Raw genomic sequence first — 20,877 nt, forward strand, 5'->3', positions numbered from 1 at the left:
CCTTTTTTTTTTTTTTTTTTTTTTTTTTTAGTAGAGATGGGGTTTCACCATGTTGGCCAGGCTGGTCTCAAACTCCTGACCTCAAGTGATCCACTTGCCTTGGCCTCCCAGAGTACTGGGATTATAGGCGTGAGCCACCACTCCCGGCCTCCTAACACTCTTGAACTTTTCATCACGGCTAAGAACATGGCCCATCAAACACCCTGCTCCCATCCTTTCTCACAGCTCAGAGAGGGCTTGGGTGGCAAGGTCACATAAAAAACTTGAGCTGGAAGGATGCCTCAGAAATGTAGTCTTTGGTTTCTCAGCCTCCAGCTTGCAGTGGAGCCAAGTCTAAGGGGGTTGGGATGGAGCTGATGAAGCCAAAGTCCAATTCTTGCCATAGACCAAACCTTTGACCACTTGACACCCATGTGTCCCCATCTTCCCACACTTAAACTTTCAAACCACAACAGCAACAAAAAATGCTCTCATGATGGCAATAAAACCATTCCTCATGCAAATGAGAATACTTTTTTCCCAAAGCAGGGACCGCAAATGTCATCAGTTGCAGGGTTCATCTCTCGGGGTTAGTCCTTCTTTCTTTTGTTTAACCACAGTCCTGTATGGTTTTATGATAACCTATGGACAAAATTATGAAGTTAACACCCACCAAAGAGCCTTATGTAAAATTGTGTTGCAGGACTTTTCCTTAGTTCAGCTAAAGATGGGGTTCTTCCTCCCACGGCCATGAAAATGTAGGCTCGCAGACAATTTGAATGGTGAGTAAGACAAGAGTTTTATGGCTGGGTGCGGTGGCTCACGCCTGTAATCCCATTAGTTTGGGAGGCTGAGGCGGGTGGATCACTTGAGGACAGGAGTTCAAGACCAGCCTGGCCAACAGACTGTCTGTATCTCTACTAAAAATACAAAAATTAGCTGGGCATGAGGGCGGGTGCCTGCAATCCCAGCTACTTGGGAGGCTGAGGCAGGATAATCGCTTGAACCTGGGAGGCGGAGGTTGCCGTGAGCCAAGATCAAGCCATTACACTTCAGCCTGGGTGACAGAGCGAGACTCCATCTCAAAAACAAACAAACAAACAAACAAACAAACAAACCCAAAAACCCAGGGTTTTAGTGGGTAAAAAGGTTAGAAAATATGGAAACAGGAACTCTCAGCTAGGCCAGGGTCCCTGTTAGAGCACTTCCTGCCCAGCCTTTAGAATCCCAGATTCCACACAGGAAGAGGAGGGGCCAGGCTCCTCCCTGCTGCAAATGGCATGAACTTGTGTGGCTCCTCCCAGCGTGCAGGCTGGTTGGAGAGGTTGGACTCCCTCCCACCTGGCTGTCCCAATGGTAGAAAAATGGGAGAGAGAGAAAAACATGACACAGTGTGGAAAGAAGAAATAAGTTTGCTATAACAATGAACAGTGTTCATTTCCGCAACTGACCATGAGGTTTATTTGGTATTTATTGTGTCCATTTCTTACTCCGCTGCCAATTCTGTGTTCTCTTTGTCTTCAGCAGGCTAGAGTCTTTATTTAGGGGGGTCATCCAAACCTTCCTTTGTGAACGGCATGAACCCTAGGAAGGTCCTTGTCATGTTGGTTCCCATGCTCTTCCATTGACTTTTACCACCTGACATGACAAAATTTTTGGGTTTGAGGAATATTCTCCCATCAACTGCGTGATTTAACAGGAACTCAATTTACCCTTGATAATCAGTCTACTCTTCTCAGCCAATGTGGTAAATCCCTCCTCCTCTCCCCGCCCCCTTTTTTTTTTTTGGCCTGTTTATTCAGGGACAAAAGGAACCTGAAATGGCCAAAGGGTAGTTTTTAGTTACGGGAACACGGGTGTGTCTAATGGTGGAACAATTTTGTTCTTGCGATATCAGACATATAAACAAGCAGAATCACAGTCAAATAGATCATGATCAAACTTTTTTGAGAAAATCACTGGGTGGAATGTGAAGAGATGCCACTCATATCCCCACCCTTGGCATCCAGAACAACGTGTTCTGACCATAGGAGAGACAGCACCCTAGATAGTCGGGTGCTGGTTCAGAACCAAAAAACCACATCAAGAACAACACACCCCAACCTAACAAATGTTGCTTTTCTTTTCTTTCTTTCTTTTTTTTTTTTAAGATGGAGTCTCAGCTCTGTCGCCCAGGCTGGAGTGCAGTGGCACGGCCTCAGCTCACTGCAACCTCCACCTCCTGGGTTCATGCAATTCTCCTGCCTCAGCTTCCAGAGTAGCTGGGATTACAGATGTGCACCACCATGCCCAGCTAATTTTTGTGTTTTTGTAGAGATGGGGTTTCGCAATGTTGATCAGGCTGGTCTCGAACTCCTGACCTCAAGTGATCCACCTGCTGCAGCCTCCCAAGGTGCTGGGATTACAGGTATGAGCCACCACACCCCGCCAAGTGTTGCTTTTCCACTCGGCCCTGGAGCTGAGTGTTCTATAGGCCAGTTGCTCAGGCAAGGTATGTGGCAAGAGAAGAGAACCATTTGACTGCCTTGATTCTTGTGAGAAACAATATTGTTTGGATACCAGGATGATGGACAACGCAGATTGTGTTGCAGGAGGGAGCACAGTAGGCAGATATAGAAAATTCTTTTTTTTTTTCTCTTTTTTTTTTTTTTTTTTTAGAGACAGAGTCTCGCTCGGTCGCCCAGGCTGGAGTGCAGTGGCGCGATCTCAGCTCACTGCAAGCTCCGCCTCCCCAGTTCCCACCATTCTCCTGCCTCAGCCTCCCAAGTAGCTGGGACTACAGGCGCCCGCCACCACGCCTGGCTAATTTTTTTTTGTATTTTTAGTGGAGACGGGGTTTCACCGTGTTAGCCAGGATGGTCTCGATCTCCTGACCCTGACCTTGTGATCCGCCCGCCTCGGCCTCCCAAAGTGCTGGGATTACAGGCGTGAGCCACCGCGCCCAGCCTTTTTTTTTTTTTTCTTTTGAGACAGAGTCTTGCTCTGTCTCCCAGGCTGGAGTGCAGTGGCACGATCTCGGCTCACTGCAAGCTCTGCCTCCTGGGTTCACGCCATTCTCCTGCCTCAGCCTCCTGAGTAGCTGGGACTACAGGCGCCTGTCACCACGTCCAGCTAATTTTTTATAATTTTAGTAGAGACGGGGTTTCACTGTGTTAGCCAGGATGGTCTCGATCTCCTGACCTCGTGATCTGCCCGCCTCGGCCTCCCAAAGTGCTGGGAGTACAGGTGTGAACCACCGCACGCGGCCAGATATGGAAAATTCTTATGTAGCGTAAGTCTTTTTCACTGTGGGCAATTTTCTGTCCCCTTAGTGATGAGCAGTTCCAACACGATCAGCCTTCTGCTGGGTGTCAGCCTGGATCTCCAGGGATGGGAAAAGAATGGGCTACAAGGTTGATTGCTGCTGCAGGCAATTTGGATACGTAGCACAGCAATTGGCAAGCCAGCCCAGCGGCAATAGATAGGCCAGCCTTGGTAACAAGGAATCCTCTATGGGCCATGCCTTACCTTTATACCTGCCTCTTACACCACTTTATTCATGAACCCATTGAGCATAAACTGGGGTTGCTGGGGAGGAGGCTGACTGACAGCCAGTGTGGAATTTTTTTTTTTTTTTTGAGACAGGGTCTTACTCTGTCGCTCAGGCTGGATTGCAGTGGCACGATCTCAGCTCACTGCAGCCGCTGCCTCCTGGGTTCAAGCGATTCTCCTGCCTCAGCCTTCTGAGTAGCTTGATTATAGGCATACGCCACCATGCCTGGCTAATTTTTGCATTTTTAGTAGAGACAGGGTTTCGGCATGTTGGCCAGGCTGGTCTTGAACTCCTGACCTCCTTGAACTCCTGACCTGCCTTGGCCTCCTAAAGTGCTGGGATTGCAGAGGTGACCCACTGATCCCAGTCTCTAATCACTTCTTTTACTAATTAATGATTGGGTAGGACTCAGTGGTCCTACCAATTGAGTCCACTTTAGTTAAAATTGGTCCTACCAATTTTAACTAAAGTGATCGAAACAGGAAGTACGTTTTCCAAATCATTAGTGGGTGAGAACAGATTCTGAGCAGAATTTTCAGGTGGACCTGCCAAAACAACACTGCAGAACTGTTCAACTAGGTCTGTGGCCGACTCTGCTGTGATCAGGGAGCAGGGAACTGGGACGCCAGCACACAGCTGACGGCTGTGGGACTACAGTCTCGCTGGCATTCTGAATGGCCTGCACGCGGCTTGTCACCATCCATGATGCTAGAGCCTAGCCGTGGAGAGCTCTGTTAGGGCTGCTGCAGAAGGAAACAGACTACCCCCATGATGACCGGGCTGAGCTTGCCTGCGGCAGCTCTGACTCTACCTGCCAACGTTGCTTCTGCTTCCGGATGGCACGGGCATCACCTGGGTGTCACCTGCTTGATGGGAATCAGGCCCCACGTGGAACCTGGGCTGTGAAGCTGTCTGGGGTCTCCAACAGGCACCAGGCCCACTGGCAGGGGAATGAAACAGAACTGAGCGAGCCAACCCACCAAATCTGCCAATGTGGCCATGTCAGAATTCTGGAAATAAAGGGACTTAGCTGATTAAATATGAGGAAAAGGGAAAGGGATGTTCAGGAGGGCCTTGAAGAAGAAAGAGCTGGTTTAGGAGAAGAAACTGCTACATGTGTGGAGGTGGAGACAGAAATGTGGAACTAAAACATAAGAGAGAGAGAGAGAGGGAAAAAAAAAAGACAGAAAGGCGGGAAAAAGTGAAAGGAGCTTTGAGACAAAAGGGAGTGCCAACAGAGTCCGAGAAAGAAAGAGGAGGTGGAGAGGATCTGGAATCCCCCTTTGGGAGAGTAGCCAAGGTTTGCGCAGCTACACCTTCTCCTCGTTACCTACTACTGTTGCTCTTTGGAGATGCTGAGCAGTCTGTGAGATTCATGTCCTGGGAACAAAGATAACAGTGGCAGTAACAAGCATAAAACCATAGGCTTCAAAAGTTTTTATCGTTGTAAGTATTTCCTGTATATATTTCCATTGAAAACAAGAAATAAGGACAAGCTGATCTTCCCCTTTCTGCTTTAAAATGTCACTTTTCAGCAAGCACATATTCAGTTCAGTTGACACACATAAAGTCAAAGCTGAGAAGCATTCAAACTATTGTCGTCTTGGAGTTTGCTAGACATTACAAGAAGTCCTGCAGGGACCGTGTGGTGTTGAGCCAGCACAGACACACCTCAGAGAAGCAGCGGTATAAACAGTTCTGTATTTGCAAAAGGCAATAAGAAAATAATTTAAAAAGTAAAAAATTTAGACCAAGGCAAGTAAAGTTGGCTAAATAAAGAACTATTTCAAAATGACCATAAACAGAGAGGGCGTATCAAGCTGTGCTCTTCTCTCAAAGCCTCAGTTTGTCATCTGTAAAATAGGAACAATGGTCCTTACTGGGTAGAGTTTTTGTGAAGATTGAAGCAGATGATTTGGGTGATACAATTAACCCAGAGCCTGGTACAAAGTAAGCATTCAATAAATGTTAATTATTATCATTGTTACCATTGCTAGCATGTTTGTGTGTCATGGCAAGGAGCTTGCTTTCTTCCTTTCTTTCTCTCTCTCTCCTTCCTTCCTTCCTTCCTTCCTTCCTTCCTTCCTTCCTTCCTTCCTTCCTTCCTTCCTTCCTTCCTTCCTTCTTTCTTTCTTTCTTTCTTTCTTTCTTTCTTTCTTTCTTTCTTTCTTTCTTTCTTTCTTTCTTTCTTTCTTTCTTTCTTTTTTCTTTCTTTCTTCTTCCTTTCTCCCCTTCCTTCCTTCCTTCCTTCCTTCCTTCCTTCCTTCCTTCCTTCCTTCCTTCCTTCCTTCTCTCTCTCTCTTTCTCTCTTTCTTCCTTTCCTTTCTTTCCTTTCTTTCTTGGAGTCTCACTCTGTTGCCCAGGCTGGAGTACAGTGCAGTGTAATTTTGGCTTACTGCAACCTCTGCCTCCTGGGTTCAAGCGATGCTCCTGCCTCAGTCTCCCAAGTAGCTGGGATTATAGGCGCCCACCGCCACACCCGGCTAATTTTTGTATTTTTAGTAGACACAGTGTTTCACCCATGTTGCCCAGGCTGGTCTCAAACTCCTGACCTCAAGTGATCTGCCCGCCTCTGTCTCCCAAAATGCTGGAGGTACAGGCGTGAGCTACCGCGCCCAGCCAAGTTATTTCAAAGATAATTTTGAGGTAGCTAAAAGGAAGGAATTTGCTCAATACGTAGGCTCTTTTGTCTGGCAAAGGCTCTGGCCTCGCTCCCTCCTTCCCTCCCTCCCTCCCTCCCTCCCTTCCTTCCTTTCTTCCTTCCTTCCTCTTTCTTTTCTGAGTATGTTGTTTTATTTATTGCTTATTTTATTATAAAAAGTTTTATTTTTATTATTTGTAAAATTTTGTGGGTACATAGTAGGTATATATATTTACAGGGTACATGAGATATTTTGACAGCATTCAATGCGAAATAAGCACATTTTAGATGTCTCTGAGGATTGGAAAAAAAAGCACATCATGGAGAATGGGTTATCCATCCCCTCAAGCATTTATCTTTTGAGTTACAAACAACCCAATTACATTATTTAAGTTATTTTTAAATATACAATTACATTATTATTGACTGTAGTCACCCTGCGGAAAGAATGTAAATGCGCTTATAAAACAGGTGTACACTGCTGCCCCCTACTGGCAGTGATCTATTTAGCAGATAAATAACCTTGACCGAAATTCAACAGTCCCTCGATGTGATATTTTATTTGAAATAGACGGTTAGATATATTTTGCATATCAACATGTATTCCAGAGTCAAACAATTTAGTTATAAATGTGGTTAATTTCGTTATGATAATGTTCAAAGAAAAAAGATTTTAGGTGCCTAGAAATTGGGTATACGGCACACTGTATATGTTTTACATCATTTGTTTCATAAAATAGCCCAATGAGGCAGATAGTATTATTATCCCTCTTTTGATTTAAGCGAATCGAGGTTCTAAAAGGGACTCTGCTAGTAAGTGGCAGAACTGGCATTCAAACGTCAGGATCCTCTGACTCACATTCGTGTCCTTTCTAGGCCATCAGGCTTCCCTAAAGAGGACGAACTCATTGGCAACATCAGCAGTCTGACTCTTGGCAGGTCTGATGTCATTACCCATTACACCATCTTTCCCCACTTCTTTTTCATTGAAAAACAACTTGCAGGCAAATACACCAGAGAAGAGTATAAGCTCATGAGGAGTGTGGAGAGGTGAAGGTGTTTTGTGAGCAGGCCTAGTCTAGCAGGCGTTTGCAAGGATCAGCTGCTCCCCGGGCACCTGTGCGGGGCTGGGTGGCCCACTGGGCAGTCTGAGTAGCTCTCAAAGCCCTGCCAGTGAGTGGGGCAAAGCTTAGCCCTTGCTCAGCTTGGGTCTCCTGGCCTCGGGAATGCCCCCATTAGGCCTGGAGGTCCTGGCAGTGTGAAGGAACACCTCCAACCCAGAGCTGATGCCTTTCCATAATCTGCCCAAAGGCATGGCTTGTGCTAGCGGTGGCACCATAAAAAGCATGACAGGATGTCTTTACCTGTCTGCATGAAATTCACAAGCCTAACCAGGGCCTTTTTCTCTGGCAAGGCAGAGGGCACCAGTGATCTGATTCCAGTCAATCCCCAGTGCCACTACCACCAGCATATTTAGAGAATGGCTCATTTAACTGGGCAGAAGGGAGAAGGAGGGAGACAATTAGTCACAGTTGGAGGTAGTCACGGTTGGAGGTAGAAGGGCAGGAGAGAACTTCTTTGGAATGTTGGGATCTGAGAAGAGAGATAAATGATGCCAAACTTCTTTGAGGTGATCCTGGAAATCCAGCAAGTCTCACAAAGCAGCTTTCATGCATTGCAGAAAGGGGTGGGCATTGAGTGGAAATGGCAGCCTGATGCAGGCTGGAGAGAGATGACTAATTTATCTGTCAGACTGGCAAGTTTAAGTATTTAGAAGTTCACTGGACCCCAGAGTGGGACATGGAAGTCACCAAGAACTATAGGTTCCTTAGGGGATCCAGGGCCAAGAGGAGAGACTCCAGAAGTGGCACACAGCAGACTGTCCTCTGGGGACTGAAACAGGGTGCGGCGACATTTCAGCAAGTTGCTGCAGTGAGGTGGTAGGAGGCACCCTGACAAGCTGAGGAGGGCATTGTAATGCAAGTGGGAGCATAGAACCAATGACAACCAAGGCTGATAATTTCAGACCTTTTCTCCATAATTTCGCAAAGGGCCATTGTATCAGATCCTTCGGGAGTTTAGAATAAACCCTGTAAGAGGAAGAAAAATCAAATAAACAACACCGAATAGAATGCAATTTTCAACACAAAATGAAAGAACCATCACTAGGGTCCCGTGAGTTTACTTGAAAGTGGCCAGATGCAGTTGTTGGCATAGGGATTGGAGGCAGGCATCGTATGGTAGGGACATCTTGGAGTGCGTGATGTGAACTCCACACCCAGCACACACTGTTGCAGAAAATCGAATTGAGCATGTGGGCAAGGTGATTCTCGCTGGGTGAGGCCTTAGAACAGCTGACGTGGGAGGCTCACTGGGTGGCAGGAACGACAAGAATCAGAGCCAGAGCAGGAATAAGTGAGTCGTGGTGTGTGAGTGCTGAATGGAATGAGCAAAAATCATTTGCAGTTGAGTAACTGAGGATTAGAAGGGCAAATGATTTGCTTAAAGTTCGTTGATGAAAGGGTAGGATTGGAACTTCTGTCTTCCAAAGAGCAACCCACTGTTTCATACCTTTCCACCTTTATCTTTTTGTGAAAACACACAGACACACAGAGAGCACAAGATCATGGAACCACAGAAATGAAAGGAAAATTTTATCTAGTCCTGTCTGTCAGATGACTTAGAATCGTGTTTTAAAATCATCTTGGCAACTGGTCAAATTGCCTCAGCTAGAACATTTTCAGTGCTGGGAAATTCTCATACTTTTGGACACAGCTTAGTCTATTCATTCATTACTGGACAAACTGGCAGTAGTTCTTTATGGGAAACCAACATCTGCCTCCATGAATCTAACTCTCTTAGCCCTGCCCTCTAGTTTCACACATAATCAGTGACTTCCTCTTCCAGATCATAATGAAAATCACTCACTAATTAAGGACCTATGGTGTGCCAGGCACAAAGGGTGGCATTATGCCCACCCCAGGGTCTCTGGTTCATGTTCCAGATATCCCTGGTCTTTCTGCACCTGCGTCATTCTTCTCTGGACTATCTCTAGCTTGGTAAGGTATAGAATCCATTCTTCCCTTCTAGAACTTCTAGGCCATTTGTTTAAGAAGGTAAATCTATATGGGTCCAAAGAGAAAGTAGTTATGTTTTAAAAAATGTAAACTAATTTTAATATTTAAGCCAAGTATACTGACAGTAATTGACATAATTAGCAAGATATACTTGTCAAAGATCACACAAAAGATTCCAAATTGCAACTGGAGCAATTGTTGACCTAGATTATCAACTGAAATGGAAATGATATGTACATACCCTTTCCTCAGTTTCAAACAAATTTAGCATAATAAGGCTTATTTATTACTATCATCACTGTCCCTAATTCTTGCAGAATGTTTCAAGTGAATCAGGCTTATAGTGACAACTCTATGAATTGGATACCATGATCATTTCTAGCTTTTTGATGAGGAAACTAAAGCCCAGAGAGGTGATGGACCTTGGCCAAGATCCCATGTCTAGAAAACGGTAGGCTTCAAGTCAGGCATTCTGCTCTAATCCCTCAGTGGCAAAGCTGTTTTATCAGCTGTGCTGGCTGTTTATCAGCCTGCCATGTACTGGCATTGACCCATCAGTGAATGTAAATTTGGTCACATCTAGAGGTCTGTCTCCCATTGACCTACAATCCTTTCTTTCTTTCTTTCTTTTTTAGATGAAGTTTCGCTCTTGTCACCCATGCTGGAGTATAATGGTGTGATCTCAGCTCACTGTAACCTCCATCTCCTGGGTTCAAACGATTCTCCTGCCTCAGTCTCCCAAGTAGCTGAGATTACAGGCACATACCACCACATCCAGCTTATTTTGTATTTTTAGTAGAGACAAGGTTCCACCATGTAGGTCAGGTTGGTCTCGAACTCCTGACCTCAGGTGATCCATTGCCTCGGCCTCTCAAAGTGCTGGGATTACAGGCGTGAGCCACTGTGCCTGGCAACCTACAATCATTTCAAACTCACCCGAAGGCTGATTCTTTCTGTGAATAACTCCCTTGCAATATTTTTCAGAATTAGATCTATAAGAGCAGCATGCCTGGTGCTAGCAGATCCTTAAACATATTTATTGAATGATACAATTAGTGGCCCTGGCCCTGTCAGTTTTCAAGTCCCAGGTAAGATCAGATGCTTTTGAGTCCTGCTGTGGGGATGGAGGCAGGCAGAGGAAGAGGGTAAATGGCGATGTCTGGTTCATAGGCCTCCACCCTGATGCAGTTCCTCTGCTCTGGGGCCTGCTGTGACGAGGCTACCTTTAAACCCTGTGCACAGCAGACTGCTCCTGCCTGGCTCTGAGCATCTGTGTCTTTTTATTCTAGGAGAGGATTACATCTCTTTTTTTATCTGCTACTCTCGGTGAGGCCCCAACAGCAGTGATGCAGTCATCTCATTGATGTCAGCTTTCTCCAGGAGAAGCTGAGCCAAATGGAATCCACCAAGCCTAGCCGCAGCCGGAACTCTTCCTCCCTTACCTTGCCCAGCCTCAAAAATATAGACTCTGGATCCCCCAGACTGACTCCTTCCTCCTCTTTCCTCCTCCTCCTTCTCTCTCTCTCCGTAAATATAAATATATGTATGTATAGATATACTACATCCATGTATATATAATATGTATGTATAGATATACTACATCCATATAGTTTATCTATGCTATATAGATATACTAGAGTGTAGTGGTGTGATCTCAACTCACTATAACCACCACCTCCTAGGCTCAAGCCATCCTCCCACCTCAGCCTCCTGAGTAGCTGGGACTACAGATAAGTGCCACCACACTGGGCTAATTTTTATAGTTTTTGTAGAGACCAGGTTTCGCCCTATTGCCCACGCTGGTCTCAAACTCCTGAGCTCAGGCAATCTTCTTGCCTTGGCCTCCCAAAGCGCTGTGATTACAGGCGTGAGCCGCCACACCCACCATACATATTTTGATTTTAGAAACTACCTCCCTCCCCAACTCCCACCCTCCCAGGTACCTTCGGATTCCTCCCTCAGCCTGATGTCCACTGTCCTCTCTCAGTGCATCGGAGCATCTGAAACCCAATTATGTAGAGAATTCCAGCTTCTCCCCACATTGTTTCTGGGTCTCATTTACATTCGAGCATGTGACTGAACAACCAGTTTACTGTTCCTGACAATCAAGGAAGATTGCCTGGAATACACAGAAATACCTGATCATGGGAGACGAAGCCCAATTTCACTTGCTTCATTCTGTCCAAGTCAGTGTAACCTATTAAGCTGGCACAGTGGCTCTCAAGCTTCATCATTCATTAGAATCACCAGGAAAGCACATTTAAACACAGGTTGTTGGACCTCACCATCAGTGTTTCTGATTCAGTAGGTTGGAACTCGGGGGAGGTGAGAGTATACATTGCTAATGAATTCTTAGGTGATACTGACCCTGCTGGTTTGGGGACCATACTTGGATAACTGAAACCCGGAGTGACTTCACTGTGTTAGACTGGATTGGCTTAGCAGATTAAAATTACTGCTATTCATTATTTAGTTTCTGGTTGTTCAAGGCAAGTCCTGGTGGGAATGTCTTAGTTCAGGCTTCCATAACAAGTACCATTGACTGGGTGACTCAAAAACTACAGAAACTTCTTCCTCACAGTTCTGGAGACTGGAAGTCTGAGATCAGGGTGCCAGCATGCCCCTTTACTTTGAAATAAATCGGTATGCTTTTCCTAAGAACAAGGACATTCTCTTACATAACCAGTACAATGATGAAAGTCAAGAAACTTAACATCGATATAACACGATTATCTAAACCACAATCCCTATTCAGAGTTCATCCATTGTCTCAATGATGTCTTTTGTAAGTACTTATTATTCTGGTTCAGGATCTATCATCACTCAGTGCATTTAGTCATCCTCTTTAGATTTATTTAATCTCAAATATTTCTTCAGACTTTTCTTTCCTTGACTGTCAGCGATTATTTTGTACAATTTCCTCAATTTGGTTTACTCTGATGTTTCCTTATGATTTGAGTCAAGTAATTCATTTTGGGCAGGAATTCCAGAGAACTGCTGCTTTTTTTTTTCTTCAGAGTCTTGCTCTGTCGCCAGGCTGGAGTGCAGTGGCATGATCTCGGCCCATTGCAACCTCTGACTCCCTGGTATAAGCGATTCTCCTGCCTCAGCCTCCCGAGTAGCTGAGATTACAGGCATGTGCCACCACGCCCAGCTAATTTTTGTATTTTTAGTAGAGATGGGATTTCACCATGTTGGCCAGGATGGTCTGGATCTCCTGACCTCGTGATCTGCCCACCTTGGCTTCCCAAAGTGCTGCGATTATAGGCATGAGCCACCGCACCCGGCCTTGCTGTGTTCTCTTCAGTACATTGTAATATCAGGTAATATATGTCAGTTCATCCCACTATTGGTGATGTCGTCCCTGACTCAAGTGATCCTCTCACCTCAGCCTCCTGAGTAGCTGGGACTGTAGGGGCGCACACCACACCCAGGTAATTCACTTTTTTGTAGAGACTAGATCTTGCCTTGTTGCCCAGGCTGGTCTTGAACTCCTGGGTTCAAGCAATCCTCCTAACTTGGCCTCCCAAAGTGTTGGGATTATAGGTAAGAGCCACCATGCCTCGCCCAAAGATGGCATTTTAAATGGCATGAGCACAAGCAATAACATAGGTGACCAAAATCTACCAAAGGCTTTCTCATTTCTATAGAACGAACTCTTTGCCCCTCCCTCCATAAGTCCTTCCGGAGTGTCTTAATGGCTAGGAGAAAGTTTGAGCTGGAAGAGAGCTTGGATTTCATATGGTTCGCTGTTTTCCAAGTATGGGAGGGATGCTTACTACTGGTGAGAAAAAGATGATTTTTTAAAAAAATGTGTTGCATGTTTATATTAGGTTAAATTGTGTCACTTAGTAGCAAAGGCTTTGCCATCTCAATGATCTTTTCAATCTTCTGAACACATCAAGTAGGAAGGCTCAGTTGGGTGCTATTCCATCTTGTAGCCTGTCTTAACAATCTCAAACAGTTGCTAATTTCCCTCCCTCCCTCCCTCCCTCCTTCCTTCCTTTCCTCCCTTCCTTCCTTCCTTCCTTCCTTCCTTCCTTCCTTCCTTCCTTCCTTCCTTCCTTCCTTCCTTTGTTTACAAAGAAAGGAATGGTTTTGGGTTCAGAGTCTTTGTGGCAGTATATAGTAATTAGTATACAGTAATATAGTAATATATAGGAGTACATAGTAATTCAATGCCTTTAGGTCAATATATTTTCCATTTTTACTGTGCATACACATATATACAATGTATTTTAAAAATTGGCTTTATAATATGTAGTTTTATCACTTGGTTTACAACTAAATATATTGTGAACATTTTCTACAACAGTTAAAAGAATTGCATAGCTTGGAGGAGACATAATTTATTAAGCAATCTTGTTGGGGACATTGAGGTATAATTTTATTTTTATAAGGAGACTTCATTCTTTTTACAACACCTTTGGGGAAAAAATGGGAGTCCTTGTCTCATATAGCTTTCCATAGATGATGGAAACTTGCCCTTCCATTTAGCCTTTTAATTTGCTTCTCTACACCCACCTAATCACCATCAAGTAACCCATTTTGTGTTTTCCAACTTCTCTCTCCCATTTGCTTCCTCTTTCCTACCCAGTCTCCCTGCATACATGCAGATGAACTTTCATTCCTTCAACCCTCTGTTTCCTCCCCTTAAAGAGGCTCTCTTTCCTTTTAAAGAGACTATTTTAATTGATTTTTATCAACTCTACTCAAAACTGTATCCTAAGGTCCACATAGTCTTTAATAATCTGAAGATATAATTCAATTGTTTAAAATAACATTTTAAGAAGACCTTGGTAGAATTATATGTATCAAGAAACACTGGACTTAGGCACAATGGAGATATGGCTGACTTTCTTTTGACAAAAGAAGTAGTTTTTGTGGGGAGGGCAGGGCAAAGAGGTAAGAAGTAGTTGGCATTATAAGGAAATGTTAGAGACCATTTTGGAAATGTATTCATTATTTTAAGGCAACTAACAAATGATCATCTTTCAGTTAGGACATTGTAGCAGCAGCCTTTACTGGTCATGAAATTTGCATGATATCTAAAATTGTATTTCTGGAAATAGGTCAATGGCAATTAATAGTAACTTTGTATAGAAAGGTAGATGCCAGCTAGCATAAAAGTGGTACATGCAGACGGTGGTAGTTCTGGAGTCCTGGAAGCCGTGAGGTGCTCATCCATCACAAGGCCAGCACAGCCAGGTAGAAATGCCTGAAGAAAGCAGCGGAGCTGGCTGTGCCAGCATTTACACATGGAACACTTCTTGGACAGCCGGGTGTCATGGGGCACAGACCCACAGTTCTCTTTGCATATGTCGTGCTCACAGTTCCATCCATAGAAGGAGTGGGGGGCAGGCACAAAAGGACCCCAGCATGCAGGTTCCCCCATTCAGGCAGCAGGTTCTGTTTAGCTCCTTACTGTCCTGTATCCCCACGGGGAGGCACAAGCTGGGAAGACGGAGGACAGATTGCAGGCTCCTCCTGGGGCTGAATGCTGTCATCTCTGAAGGCCAGGTCTCCCTGAGAGGGACGCACAAGTTCCTGATGGCCCAGCCCTTAATGACCAATTCAACACCTTTAAAAAATTGCCTTTACTTTTACGGTTACTGGCTGTTTACTGAACATTTCATATAATTTTAAATTTAGAAATGAAAACTTCACAGGTGGAATTGAATTTCATATAATTTTCAGTAAACAGCTAGTAACCGTAAAAGTAAAGGTAATTTTTAAAATTACATTTTACAAAGTGAAGTAAAATAAGTGAGTCAATCTAGAGACATTTTAAGAACTTAAAGAAAACTTAGGTATGGATCTCTGGAAGAGGTAAGGAGAGATATGGCTCATAGTTGTGCAGATAACACAGGAATTACTTAAGTTTGGGAAATTCCGATTTAGGCCAAATTTCTTAAAGGAAATTGACAAGCCGGCTGGCTGACTCTTTCTCTCCATAGGCTTCCTGATGGAAACGTGGCAGGCAAACAACGATGCTGGCAAGAAATAGGACAGGCCGCATGAAGGCCTGGAGCGTTTTAAGCCCAGGTTGAGAGCACAGGTGCAGGCTTCCTAGTGTAGGTTCCGACGCACCTGCCTTCAATTTCTGCCTCTACTATCCATTTAGGCTGTGACCTCTGGTAGTTCTCCACTTTCTCTAATTCTCAGTTACTTCATCCTTAAGAAGTGGTACATAACTCACACCTTGTTCGGATTATATGAGTATGTGTGCATACACCGTTTAGTGCAACGTATGGCACAGAGTCAAGAAACGCAGGATATTAAGTTGAGGTCATTTTTCTTTTGGGAGGACAAGGACAGGGCACGGGCTGGGGCTCTGAGTGGTAACCAGCCGGGCTTTTCCTCCTGCCCTTCCTTTTGGGAAACGAATGTGCTAAAATAGTGCATGCAGCCCAGGCTCTGGCCTAGGCCGTCGGTTCCCGGCCATGTTTAGCTCCTCTGAGGTCGCCCTTAGTGAGAACACGAGGTGCCCCCACCCCGTTCACTCTAGACACCTCCAGAACACTCGCCTCCCGAGCACTGGAGCCCCGGGACACCCACAGCGGCCAGAGGAGCCGGATCTCCCGGCTCTGCGTCCCAGGACCGCTTGGTGCAACCTGCGCATGCGCACCCGCGTCCCTCTGCTGTTAGCCGTTTCCATGGCTACGAAGCCCATCGGCCGGGGATAGGAGAGCAAGAAAATGAAGCTCAAGAGTTTCCTGCTCCGGTATTATCCGCCAGGTACGCGCCAACCCGGCCCGTCAGCCCCACGTGGGACCCTGGGCTCCCAGACTGGGAGGGTTTGGGGCGGAGGAGGGCACGGGGACTGAGGGGCGGCGGGGTCCCCAGGTGGGACCGGAAGTCGGGCACTTCCTAACCTGTGCCCCTCATTCCTTCAGATGCTGGACTCTTCCTCAAAACATTAACAATTACTCTTTTAGGAATTTAAAGAGTTTAGCTTGACTGTGCATATCAGTCCGTCTGAATTTATTGAGTGCCTACTGCTTACACGCTTTGTGCCCTGTGCTATGAACCTTTAACGAAGTTCATAGTCCTTGATATCAATGAGTGAAGTAATTATGGAATAAATTACTTAACTATTACTTAGTAACATAAGCAATACATTAATTACCTAATCCTTGCCTAACTCTAATTTTAGGTGAGGACATGGTCACCTTTAAAGAATAAGTGACACCCATTGATCACCCAGCTTGTTAGGGACAGAAATAGAAGTGGAATTCTTGGGTTCTAATTCAGAACTCATTTTCTGAATTAGAAACATCCACAAACAAACAAACAAATCTGCAAAACATGCCACAAGGCAGAAGATAACCAAATACACTTGCCCAATGAAGTTTGGATAGGAAGTGTCATGAAGATTTCAAAGGAGGGTAAGATACTTTGGACCTGTTTGGTTTAGAATAGCTTTATGAGGGGTGGGACTTGAATTTACGGTTGAATGTCTCACTTTTCCCAGCAACATATTCAACATCTCCGATGAGGTATCACACAGAGATCTCATGATTTCTTTTTTCCAGTCCCATCCCAATCCTGCTGCTTCCTCAGACTGTGCCCTGCCAGTAGAAGGCATCATCAATCACCCAGCCTGTTTTTTTGCCAGAAACCTAGGTGGTCACTTTTTGTTTCTCTCTTGTGATCATTAATTCCACCCCCCCACCCCTTCATTGCTTTATCCATTCTGCCAGCTCTAAGTCCAAAATATTCTGTGAATCCATCAGATTATCCCTCTTTCCATAGCACAGATTTCTTGGTCTAACATCCCTTCCAGCTGCCAGCCTAGTCCAACCCTCCATTCCAGCCACCATTCCCTCTGGCTGGGCCATTCCAGTGGATTTCAACTGGATTCCTGGTTTTCTCCCTCATCTCCTACAATCCATTTGCCACTAGGAGCCAGTGGAATCTGAATTCAAGATCTCCAATAGTTTCCTACCGTGCTGAGAATACAATCCGCACCCTGTGGGATTTGTCTTATCCTACCCTGTTAACTTCTAAAACTTCACTTGTGTACCCTCACTATACTTCTGACTTCTTTAGCTTGTTCTTTTAAGACTTAAGAGAGGGTCTTTTACTCGTTTGTTTTGTGGACCCAGCTTTCCCTAGAGCTAGGAAAAGCTGCTTCCTTTTCTTTATTCAGTTTCAATCGATGTCAGCCACCCGAAGAGACGTTCCCACCTATTCGAAGTAGCCTGTGCTGATTTTACTCTATGCCATAAAGTGCTTAAAAATTATATTTGTCAGCATCCAAAACTCTGCTTGTTATGTTTCAAATGTCTGCCTCTTTCCCATTTAATGTAAACTTCGTGAGAACTAAGATCTTAGTGTTTTTTGATCATTGTAGCATCCCCAGCTTCTAGAAGAGATTTGGGGACATAGGAGATCAGGAATGTTTGTTGAATGAATGTACGGATAAATGGATGTGTTTGATGAGAGGTCAGGTATGGAAATTACTGAGAATAAATACTGAAAATCTTAAGGGATACTGCTTCTGCCTCCCTGGAAGACCAATCCTGGACAGCTACTTTCTCCAATGGAAAGTTGACATTTGTAGAAAAGACACTCATTTTCTCCATCATAGAATTCCAGTTAAAATAACATGAGAAAGATCTATATATATGAGAGTGTCTAGAGAAATTTATTTTATGTAATTAATTAATTAATTTAATTTTTGAGACAGAGTCTTGCTCTGTCGCCCAGGTTGGAGTGCAGTGGCACAATCTTGGCTCACTGTAACCTCCACCTCCTGGATTCAAACGATTCTCATCCCTCAGCCTCCCAGGTAGCTGAAATCACAGGTGTGCACCACCATGCCCAGATAATTTTTGTATTTTTAGTAGAGACGGGGTTTCACTATGTTGGCCAGGCTGGTCTTGAATTCCTGACCTCAAGTGATCCACCTGTCTTGGCCTCCCAAAGTGCTGGGATTACAGGTGTGACCCACTGCACCAGGCTGAGAGTATCTATGAAATTTAAATTAGGCATAGGTATATAGTATATAGAAAATTTTAAATTAAGACTAATAGTCTGTTTCCTTTAAGTATTCCACAATTATCTTTTGGCTCTTCTTGCCCATAGGCCTGTGCTGTTTCCCATAGGGGTACCAATGAATGAAGCTCTTGCTTTCATCCCTTTGTTGTGGAGTGTAGGTTAAGGATGTGGGCTTTGGGTTCAGAATAACCGATTCTCACCATATACAATAATAATGATAAAAAAAAACTTGGGCAATTTGTTTTATTCTGTCAAAGCATGGGTACATGGTGACAACAGCACCACTTCACAGGTCTACTAGACCCTTTCAGCTGCTTATCTTATTCGATTCTTTCTCTTCAGAGGAAAGAAACCTTTTTGGAAGAATACTCTCCCCAGGTGCTGTCCTCCCTTCCTATCATGCTTTCACCCTGATTGCCCCACTGAAACTGCCCACTTCAAGATCTCCAATGACATTCCCATTGCTAATCCACTGGCCAAGCCACAGTCCTTGCCTGCCTTGACCTGACAGCAGCATTCGACCCATTTGACCGCTGTGCTTTTCTTTGGCTTCCAGGACACATATTCTATTTTCCTTCCTGTCTCGCTGTCACTTCTTCTGGGTCCATCTTGTTGGTTCCTCTTCTTCTTTTTGATTATTTAATGTTGGAGCGCCCTAGAGCACCAAACTTGGATTTCCCGTTTCTATCTACGCTCATACACTAGCCAGTCTCATCCATTCTCAAGGCTTAAAAACTATTCTGAAGCTGGGCGCCGTGGCTCACGTCTGTAATCCCAGCATTTTGGGAGGCTGAGGTTGGCGGATCACCTGAGGTCAGGAGTTTGAGACCAGCCTGCCCAACATGGTGAAACCCCATCTCTACTAAAAATACAAAATACAAATTAGCCCGGTGTGGTGGTGCGAGTCTGTAATCCCAGCAACTCAGGAGGCTGAGGCAGGAGAATTGCTTGAACCTGGGAGGTGGAGGTTGCAGTGAGCCAAGACTGCACCAATGCACTCCAGCCTGGGTGCCAGAGCGAGACTCTGTCTCAAAAAAAAAAGAAACAAAAAACAAAAAACAAACCATCCTGCATAGTCCTGAGTACCTAACCACCCACTCGCCACATTCATTTGAATGTCCACCGTACATCTCAGATGGGGGTCTCCCATGGTCTCCCCCATCTCAGCAAATTGCAGCTCCATTTCTCCACTTGCTCATGTCAGACATTTTGAACTCTTCCTTGTCTCCTCTCTCTCATCTCCACATCCACTAACAGATCCTGCTGGTCCTGCCCTCAAAATATATGCAGAATTCAACAATTTCTCCTACCTGACCGGTACCATTCTTTTTAGCTTGAAAGCTTCCTTCCACCTTTGCCCCTCTTCAGTCTATATGGCAATGGGGTGGTTCTGTTAGAGCATAATATGACCATGTCACTCTTCTGCTCCAGCCCTCCAATGGCTTCGCAGCTCGCTTAAAGTAAAAGGGCCGTGATCCCCAAGGCGCTGCAAAATCTCACCCCGTTGCTTCCCTGACCTCACCACTTTCGACTTTTCTCTCCAGCAACACTCCTCTCCTTGGTGTTCCTTGGATGGGGCAGAGGTGTTCCCACCCAGGGTCTGCAGTTGCTGTTCTTTCTGCCTTGAATAACCTACCCTTGGACATTTGTATCGCTAGTGCCCCAGCTTTTTAAACTCTTTCCTCAACAGTGTGTAAAGTGAAGACTTAGATGACTCCTTTCTGAACATTTCTATCTTCTTTCCATGATATTTCACAGCCCCTTTCCCTGGTTTGTCTTTTCTCCTTGGGGCTATCTTTTTCTAACTCATCATTATTTTACTCATTTATTTTGCTTACTGAGAATAAAAGATTGATGAAGGTAGAAACTTTGTCTATTTTGTTTACTCCTTATCTCTAGCACCCAGAGGAGAGCCTGGTGCATAAAATGACATTAATGTTTTTGTTGAATAAGGGAGTTTAATGAGATGATGTGTGTTAAGCAGAATGCCTCAAACTCTTCTTGAAATGTGAAAGGGCCAGATAAGCGATGTTTGATCTACTTCAGCTCTAAAAGCCTAGGATTCTTTTCTTTTACTTTTTTTTTTTTTTTTTTTTTTTGAGATGGAGTCTAGCTCTGTCACCGAGACTGGAGTGCAGTGGCTGATCTTGGCTCACTGCAAGCTCTGCTTCCTGGGTTCATGCCATTCTCCTGCCTCAGCCTCCCAAGTAGCTGGGACTACAGGCACCCACCACTACGCCTGGCTAATTTTTTTTTTTTTTTGTATTTTCAGTAGAGACGGGGTTTCTCCGTGTTAGCCAGGATGGTCTGGATCTCCTGACCTCATAATCTGCCCACCTTGGCCTCCCAAAGTGCTGGAATTACAGGCATGAGCCACCGTGCCCAGCCAAGCCTAGGATTCTTGTAGCGATCTTAGGCTCATGTAATTCTCTTGACTCATGCTTGCGACTGTTGCCTTAATGCCTATCTTGTAATGAGGTCATATTACTTAGCATGCTTGACATTTAATTTCTGAATTCCAATCTTTGGTGAGCCAAATCATATGCAAGTTTCCAAGATACTACTGAATAGCAGGTGGGTGTTTCAATAATGGCATTATCAGATAGGAAAAAATCGTTCCACTGAATCATTCCCGTGCTACCTTC

The 20,877-nt window shown here is 44.8% G+C and overlaps 1 protein-coding gene and 1 pseudogene across 1 annotated transcript in view; one reads left to right on the top strand and one right to left on the bottom strand.

The window, feature by feature from the left end:
* Positions 1–14,312: 14,312 nt before the first annotated feature.
* On the bottom strand, positions 14,313–15,902 carry LOC103218328 (putative protein CRIPTO3; annotated as a pseudogene).
* The window catches only part of DAW1 (dynein assembly factor with WD repeats 1), a 57,622-nt gene continuing 52,632 nt past the window's right edge, over positions 15,888–20,877 (top strand). Inside the window, exon 1 of the mRNA XM_007966517.3 lies at positions 15,888–15,967. Within this exon, the coding sequence (XP_007964708.3) occupies positions 15,928–15,967 (40 nt within the window). The 5' untranslated portion in view covers positions 15,888–15,927. The remainder of the gene's footprint in view (positions 15,968–20,877) is intronic.

Source organism: Chlorocebus sabaeus, chromosome 10 (assembly GCF_047675955.1).
Source record: "Chlorocebus sabaeus isolate Y175 chromosome 10, mChlSab1.0.hap1, whole genome shotgun sequence".
Lineage (NCBI taxonomy): Eukaryota > Metazoa > Chordata > Mammalia > Primates > Cercopithecidae > Chlorocebus > Chlorocebus sabaeus.